The sequence below is a fragment of the Strix aluco genome, chromosome 7, assembly GCF_031877795.1.
Source record: "Strix aluco isolate bStrAlu1 chromosome 7, bStrAlu1.hap1, whole genome shotgun sequence".
NCBI lineage: Eukaryota > Metazoa > Chordata > Aves > Strigiformes > Strigidae > Strix > Strix aluco.
Window position 1 is genome coordinate 37294727 of NC_133937.1, and position 9354 is coordinate 37304080.

The window sequence follows — 9354 nt, forward strand, 5'->3', positions numbered from 1 at the left end:
TGGCATTTCAGGAACAAGTCTAGACGCAGGTTCTTACTATTAAAATCTGCTCAGTGAAACTGTCCCTTTTTTAAAGAGGTATTTTTCTCACCTTAAAAATTAGTTTGAATTCAGAGAAGGCTGCTAGGAGAATTATCGTAAAAAATGTTTTTCTCTCGCATAATCAAATGTGTTTACTCTGTTATTTTTTTTCTCATGTTACATTATTCATTGAAGCCATGGGTAAGGAAGGATGCTAATCAAAAAGGTTTGGCCAGTTTTGAGGGCATTGCTCATTATTCATTCTTAGGTCATCCTTTGTCCTCTTTTGTTGTGACATTCTTTAATGGATGGGCTCTTAAATGGACTATGTTACATTTAATTATTCTACATATTTGCAGAAGTGCTGAGGAGAAAATAGAAGCTGGTAGATGAAAAAAAGCTCATTAAAAGTCACATGTTTTCATCTTTGCTTGTCACATCTGGCAATTAGGACATGATACTAAAATTCAGGGTATATGGTCCTAGGGCCAATGAGTTCATTCTTAAAGGTTGCTAGTATAAGAAGTTTAAGCAAAATCTTTAAAATTTCAATCTATATTCTAGGTCACAGGAGTGCTCCACTTTCTCTGGGTTCTCAGGAATGGAAGCAAAGGTTTAAGAGAGAGGATACCAATGGGCTACAAAACAGCAGTGCTGATAATTACCCACCATATGGGTAGTTCTGTACTTATTTCTTCTTAGTTCCTATATGAGTCGTTTATCACTGAATAGCTTTCACTTAATTACCAGCCTATGTACGCAGTCATCCCCAACCTTCATCTTACCCTCTGATTCGGCTCCCGAACCCAAATGCCTGTTTCCCGCTCCCCCTGAATCTCTTTTGTATTTCCTGCTCCTGCCCCAGTTCTCTTCACACCTTTCCCTCTAATCTCCCTGACACGCTGCCGAAAGCTGGCTCTCCTCCCTGCCAGACCCACGCCAGTCTCCTGCCCTGTCTGGCTTTCAGCCCTTGCGTTCCACTCAAAGGCACCTTGCCAGTGTTTCTAATGACTTCTTCCTAGACAGAGCTCTGAGGCATTACCACACCTTCAACATGCCAGCAAAGTTCAACACGCTGGACTTCAAATGTCTTTGGAAAACTTTGACTTTAGGACTCGCTTTGCTCCTAGACTTCCTCCTAACTCTCCAGGTATGCCGTCAGCCTGCCTGTTTTCAGTCTTCCCCCCCTTTCCATCTTTGCTCTAGCTAATCCCATCCAAACCCACAATTTTGGCAAGCGATGTTGATTCACAGGCTACCTTTTCCTTCTATGTTTCCTTCTGTTCTAGCTGAAAACCTGGTGTATCTTGGTGACCTCTTAAGTGCTTTCAGCTACCAGTTCAATGCCTTATATATCATTCTCTCATATTTTCTTCCTAGTGAACAAATTCACCATTCAAATGCCAGTAACACCATAAACTTGTCATGTTTTTAACTTCACACCCTCTTCAGGTCTTCATCACCATTTTGCACCAAAATCTTTCCAATTTTTCCTGAGTAATGTCTCTATGATTCAGCTTTTCCTCCTTATTCACTCCTTGATCTCTCTCCAAGCTTTCATTATCTCACATCTTGATAAACACCTCAATTAATGTACTATTAGTCTATTTTTATACATTCACATTCTTTCTGCAAGATAATTTTTGTGGTTGCTTGCATTGGTCATTTTATCCTCTTCTTGCCTTCCCTCACTGACTCCTCCTCAGACATGTGGTCCAATGAGGTCCTAACCCATCCAAGAGATTCCTGTGCCCTACATCAATTAAAAAAACCCACAAACCAAAAAGCTTAAGAATAATATTGTTGAACGGGTGGCAGCATTACAAAAAAATAAACAAATACAGGGCAAGAGTGATGCATCTGAAGAGTTTCATCAAGCCTGGGGAAAGCCACAGATAAGAAAAGACAAAGGAAATCATGATTACTGTACAGACACATACATTGGATTGTGTAGAGATCAAGCAGTAGAAGACCTGTGAGATACAAAATAAATGTGCACTAAACCCCTTTCTGCATACTGCCATATAAATAAACATTACTCCTTTATTTTCTAAAGTCACTCAGAATTGAGGTGTGGCCAGAACAAGAACTACTATAGCAAGTTTTGTAAATAAAATCAAAATAATTTCAGACATAATTGTGGCAGATTTGGGTGCAATAGTGTTGACAGGGGGAACTGTTCAGTCATGGCGCAGAGCAACATGCAGCACTGATCAGTGGTTGTGGGGACCTGAACTCCATAAACCTCTCAGTGATGAATTTTTGCCTGGATGCAGACAGACCTGCAAACCATCTGTAGGGATCTGCCCCACAGATGGTAGCTGAGACTGTATATATTAAACTCTATTAAAGGCCTCATAAAATAAAAACATTGACATTAACAAGACACTTTCCATTGATTTGAACAGGCTTTGGATAGAGGCCTAAACAAACAAGGATGGAATTAGAAAATGGAAATACGTATATATAGAAACCTGTCAATCCAACTGTTTACCTTCCAAGGATGACCTAGTACCACTTCTTTTATGAGTCATTTAAAAGGCAAGGAGGCAGGCTGATATTTTAACTGTTCTCTGAATCAAGTATTTGCAAATATTGATTCTAATAATACTTTAAAAAAACCCAACACATTGCAACCCCACTGGCATCAATAGGATTTCTTTCTACATTAATATTTCACAGATTGAAAATATCTATATTCTCACCACCTTCAGGAATTGACTTAAATAAATTGAGTCTGTGTCATCTGTTATGTGCCGTGTCCTTCAGACTGCTATGTTTGATTTCAACTTTGATTCAAAGCTAGGGCTGATCAGTACCAGCTGCTCAGCCAAAGGGCAGATCACACGTTCCCATTCCTCTGCTTTCTTCATCCCAGCTCGCAGCCAGGCTATTGTTTGTTACAACTAATTAATCCCGCATGCCCCGGCTGCCAGTGAGCCTCGCAAAACCCAAATTTTTGTATTTACTGCATGTCCAATAAATTAATTCCAGTTCCGGATATGTGTATAAACACATAAATGTACATATATATACACAAAACACATATTTACACAGTCAGATTTATGGATATTCATGGATATCTCTTTGACAACTGCTATTATTATTTCTAGCTGTCCTCTTAACAAGCCAAATATGAGAAATTATAGGTATGTATCATTATTTAGGCATCTCTGTGAGGGGCCAGATTTTCAGATCTTCACTTCAAACTGATCTCCGGTGACATGGTGACATGGTGACATGGCACTAAGCTTTGGAGTCACTGCACTGGCAGGACCTGGCCCTTGCCTGCCTTTGGGAGAGGAGAAAGGAGAAATTTCAAATATTATAGCCAGAACTTTTAACAGTCTGCAGTTAAAATCACCTGACGCTTCCTGCTAAAAACCTCCTGGTTTCACCTACATCTTTAACAAATGGTAACCATTCGCTTTGTTGGGTGTTTGCCTTAGGGTTTATTATGGCTAATTCAGTTAAAATAGTTCAGTTGCTTCTGAAGAAATACACTGAATTTTCCCATATTAAAGTAATCTAACAGCCAGTTTGCTGAACTGGTGTCAAGCCTCGAAGCGCTGGAACAAGAAACAAAAGTTTGGTGGAGCCGATCAGTTGTTTGTTGTACTTCTGGATATTTTTTTAAAAGCTCATAGGCTTTGAAACTTCTTATTGCACATGGCTGGTGAAAGCTTGGAGCTTGGTAACTCAGCTGTGTCAAAAGAGTGTGTGCCTGCTGTGGAAGGAGGGACTGAGCTATTTCCAGCTGCTTTTGGTGGTGCATCACGAGCCTCTCCTGTGCTCCCCTTGACCTTGTGCTTGACCATGCCAAGGAAGTGGAGGAGGCTGAGGAAGAACGTCACCTGACTACAGAAATAAAAGGACTCCCTGGACTCAGTCAGGCAAGGTGGAAAGTAAAAAGCCATAAATTAGAAGATAAAACTTGCACAAGTCAATTGGTTGGCACACAATGGAGTGTTTTCTGGGGAAGGTTTGAGGAGGTCTTTTTTTTCGTTCTAATTCCATAATTACCTATATAGAAAAATTAATGTAATTCCATTTGTAGAATCAAACATTCTTAGGAAATGACCAAATTCAGACTACCTGTAAGAACTCAGTGGACTCCCCCGGTAGTTCAGCCATGTAGTATAGCTTGAATTTTGTACTGCTGTGTCTACAGCGCATAAACAAAAAGAGGTTTGGAAGGGATGAGTGTTCCACAACGATGGAGGCAGTTACTGGTACAGCTGCAGCCTTCTCAGAGCAATGGCTGGGAAAAAGGTAGATGCCTGTCTGTAAAGATAAATGAACACTGACCTCACAGATTAGATGCTATCCTCATCACTGTTGTGTTTGGTGGAGTATGTGTGAAGCTATGATGCTGAGGAAATCAAAAAAACACCAACAGGGAAGGTGAAAGCAGAGCTGAACTGCAGAACATCCCACTGCAGGCTGGAAAGCTGTATTGTCCCCACCACAGTGAAGAAGAAAGTCTGGTACCTAATTAGGTAGCCTTAAAATCTATGTGTTGCCCATGGTTAGATAATAAACTTAGTATGCCAGTCCTTGAGACGGTCCAGGCAGTACCATCTGCTTGGGAAGCTACTGCTCAGCTGCTGGCCCCTGAGGGAGCCATAGGCAGACATACCCTGTGTCTCTGCTCCCCTGGACAAGGTATATTTGCTGTCATCCTTGACTTCTGCCTTGAGTTACATTAGCAATCCAAGCTGCCTGCCCCACAAATGGTTTTCCAGGTTTCAGAAATTATATTTTCTTAGCACTATTTATTATTCTAAAAGCTTGTATCTTTGCTAATCAAAGGCAAATTAATTTCTCTTAGTGTTAACATTAAACTGAAAATATTTTGTTTACTACTTGCTAGATGTAACTGGAAAAAGTTAAAGCCACTCTACAACCCTTGATCTGTATTGCTGTACTGCATGTATTAATGGCTCTAAATTGCAGACTTTGTGCCATATGCTCCAGCTGTTAACATTAAAATTTCCTTCTGAAGTGAAGAGCTGTAGGGGAGTGGGATTTGGCCCCAATTTTTCCAACTCTAAAGTTCATGGGCCAAACTTACTCTTAAGTGTCCCAAACCAGTAAAGTACCTTCCCTACACTCAGGAAATAGGAAGAAATTGCTCTTCTCTCAGGGTGGTACAGTGAGGTCTTAATGGGAACAACTGGCTGGTAAAAGCTGATCAAGTTTCTGCAAACTTTAATAGTTGCATATTTTCATCCAATTAAATGCAGGAAATAGAAAATGGAATTAAGGATGGCCTTTTTTATTATAAGGCATTTTTGTTGCTGTTTAATTTCTTTACTTTACAGGTCAATAATTAACTTACTTATTATGGCTTAATCTTTTACAGGAAGATCTTTGTTTACAGATCTTCCTCTGGAGGGCTTTAAAGTGAAATCTCAAAGAAATTCACAGGTTTATAAGTAAAATTAACTCAGGAACCACTCTTAGATTACAATGACAAGGGATAAAGTAAGGTGTCACCATATACAATCAGCTTTTACTATGGAATCTGTCTCTCCTTTTGCTTATAGAACAGCAGGTTTAACAGCAAGCCAGTTGTCAGATGAAATTAAGAAGGAAAAGTCCATATACTAGCTAGAGTGCAGCATAATTAATACATTACCACTCTAAAATCTCTTTACTTGCTGAAGAAAGGGTTAAAAAAACCTATAAAAGTTCTGTAAATCTGTTCTGTGAGATTAATTTTTAATAATGTGTTGTCATCATCATCACCACGAGCACATTTATTGTTATTATTACCAAGACTGTCATGAACTGGATATTCATTAATGCTAAAAGTCAGAGTCAGCATGAGATTCAGCAGACTCCAAGCTCTGGAGGAGGAGGTGGAAAGTTACCTGGTGGAGTTTCAAGAATGGATTTTCCTTTTTTGTTGCTTTTCTTCGGTTTTAACTCTTTCCTGCTCGGTTTGAACCCTGGGTGCTCCTCTGTCTCTGCAGCACGGATAGGTCCTTCCTCTCCAGGTTGCTCCGTGAAAGGAAAAAACTCTTCACCGGGATACGGAAAGGAATAATAATGATCCCTGTTGCTAATCTCCTGCAAGTAATAATCCTGATCGTCCATGGGTACAGCCTGGGACACATCCCCCAGCAACGCCAGCCCAAAGGCGCAGAGAGCGAGGCAGAGTTGAGAAGAACATGAGCCTTTCTTGCTAAGGGCAATCATTATCGTTTGTTTTTGCAGAAATCTCCTCTGCAAGTCCCAGAACTTTACTTGGAAACAGGGAGAACAGAGTGCCTTGGCAGCTGGCAAACTCCCCCCAGGAGACGCAGAGGGCTACAGGAGCCTGCCTGCGAAAAGTGCCTCTGCTTTGGGCTAGTTTCGCAAAAGTTGCGAGGAACGCAGCGGGACGGAGGGCTGCGGAGGGAGGGGGCCGGACGGGGATGCATGTGATCGTCGGGCTCACCAGCCAGACAGACGGACAAGCACTCCGCTCCACCGGCGTTTGGCAGGTGGGATCTCCAGCGCGGTTAGTTTGCTGCTTTTCTTCTTTGTTTTTTGTTGTTGTTGTTGCTTTCTTCCAAAAACAGAGTTACAAGCCAGTTTCAGCTAAATCCCCTAACAGTTCTTTAGTCTTCCCGCATGCAGCTGATCCAAGAGAGCATTTATTCAAAGAAAAGTAAACTTGGCAGCCAGCCTTTGCCTCCCAGCCTGCCTACAAAAGTGTTTCCCTCCCCCAGGAGATGCTGTGCAGATGGGGGTGGGCATACAGAGTGGCTGGCAGGGTGCATCTGCCTGTGCTTTGACCCTGGGCATACATGAAGAGATGTGTGATGTGGTCTGTGGCAAATAATCCTCATTCCATGTATGTTGTGCTATATTCCCTTTCATGTTTTTTTTTTTTTTTCCTTTTAGGTTTTACAAATGTAGAATCCCTCTCCAGCACCAGTCTCAGCCTCCCTTGTTTATATTAGTTGATATATATATGTTATATATAGTTTATATATGTTATATATAGTTTATATATAGTTTTTATATATATAAAGTTATGTAAATTATATATAACTACTATAATTCAACACATAGCATGTGCCAGTTTATAAGAGGCTTCTCCTGGGGTATAAGGGAACTCCCTGGACTCAGCCCAGCTGAAAACAAGGAAGGACACGTTTCATCAGTGGCCCTTTTTCTCACTCTTTTTGGAGTGGTCCTGACTTTTGTTCTCTCTGAAACATCTTCTAAACAGATTAGGATGTATTGTGCTAAGAGCTGCACACATGCAACCCAGTGTTGTTAATGGAATCAATTTGAGAATAAAAACTTATCTTTCATCTTTTTCATACCTCTAAAATAACCTTCAGTGCTGAAGGAAATGTGCAGCAGTTGACTCACATGAAATACGAATCCTTACTCCCGTGTTGAAAATACCAGCTTATATTTTCATCATGTATATTGTATTTCTTGTCATTGTTCAGTCATCTAGGAGAAAGTATTACATCTGTTACCCCACTCTTTATTCTGCCTTTGCAATCATGTGTGTGTTTCTCATAACTTTAATACCATAATAACCATAATTTAATATCTCAGTACCTACATCTTTTGGTATAGTTGGTTTCCAGACTATGGGTGATCCAGTCCCATGTATTTAACGACCATCTTTGCTTTCTTAGTCACTATCCCAAAAGGACTTTAGTGATTATATTGTGTCTGTTGTCCTTCCTTTTAGACAAATGAAAATGTGTTTTCACTAGCAATTTTATTTTCATCCTTCAATTTTACATTTTTTAAAATCTGAAAACTATGTCTTTTTCTATTTTAAATTTTCATTTTCTAAACCTAGAATAAAATATACTTTGCTTTTTCACTGCTTTACTGAATTAAAAAAATAAAATTTGATGACAAACTACTTCCCATCAAACTTTTCAGATAGTCTTATCTGGAATAGATGGCTTTGTCACCTTTGGTACAGAGTGTGCAATGTGGGAGCTAAGACCCACTGGTTATGGTATGTGAAACAGACTGCTTGTTCTCTGTATTCAGTGGCAGGCGGAATATCCTGGATATCCCGTCTTAGCGATTTCACAGATGTTCTTACTTTGTTTTCCCTTTCCAAAGTATCCAGTCCTCTCCTCCCTTAGTCCTAAATTCTGAGGGCAGAGCACAAGCTACAGAAAATGTGTATAATTTTGTTTCCATTTGTATCACAGTCACTCTTTTGCAAATATTGTGGACATACCTAGGGAAGTAAGAGAAAAATAGACTTTTCCATGACATCATTAATGACCTATTTTTTTTAGTAACTAAAGGAGCTTTAGCTGCAAATTATTATTTAACTCATTGCAGAGGTTAGAAACAGAAGAGGATTTACATTTCCAAGCATAACAAGAAGTATGTTCATAAAGTATAAATTCAAGTGTACATTAATTAAAGAACTGAGGAATGCAATTTGGGGGAATTTTACATTATTTGCTTTTGGCAACTTTACATGTGTACATTTCAATAATGTATCCATGTAAACATCATGTATTTTCTCTCCCATACAATACCTTTTTTATAAAGAGACAACTGTGTGGACTTTTTTTTAGTTTATCCTATATATTATAGCCATGTGTCATATTGGGTTTGGACCTCTTTAATAGGTGAGTATGCATAGCAGCTCTACATATGTAGATGCATGACTATAGCTTCATATAGTACAGCAGCAAATATATTCTCCTACCAACAGCAGACCTGTACTTATTTAATACATGTAAAAAAATACATTTAAGTGACACAAATATCCACCCAAATGTTACCCAGATCACCCATCACAATACCTTATTATTCACGTATCCAAAAACTCATTGCTGAATGTTCATGTTAAGTGAGGTGTTGGTGGCAAAATTACTGGCCAAATCATCTGCCAGCAATTTCATCTTTCTTTCATCTCACTCTTAATAATTTCTGAATCTGCTGGCAGATTACAAGCAAATGCAAGAAAGCAGTGACAATCTCAGTGAAGTTTCCATGCATTGCAGTTAGCTGAGAGTCCCTGCAAGGGCCTCTTCACCAAGTGATCTGAGGTGAAAGGCCATCATGTGAGCTTGCGTTGCTGGGAACAGGAGCAGCCACGACAGAGCATGCCTCTGGGGACACCCCAGCCAGAGGAGATGCTTGGTGAGCAATTTGTGGTCAGCCACGAGGATGTACCCAGCAGGACACAGCGAGGGGCTCAAGGTTTGCTTGCACGCCTCCACTTCTGCAGGTGAAAACTTTGCAGAACATCAGGCAGTGCCATATCCACTCCTTCACCTCCTGCAGTCACCACAAATAACTCTCTCTTTTCACTCCATGTGTACTTTAAAAGAGATTTAT

The 9354-nt window shown here is 40.0% G+C and overlaps 1 protein-coding gene across 1 annotated transcript in view; it reads right to left on the reverse strand.

Annotated features, from left to right (window-relative positions):
• The window catches only part of CPXM2 (carboxypeptidase X, M14 family member 2), a 78025-nt gene extending 71470 nt beyond the window's left edge, over window positions 1–6555 (reverse strand). Inside the window, exon 1 of the mRNA XM_074831479.1 lies at window positions 5898–6555. Coding sequence (XP_074687580.1) covers window positions 5898–6225 — 328 coding nt within the window. The 5' untranslated portion in view covers window positions 6226–6555. The remainder of the gene's footprint in view (window positions 1–5897) is intronic.
• Window positions 6556–9354: the final 2799 nt, after the last annotated feature.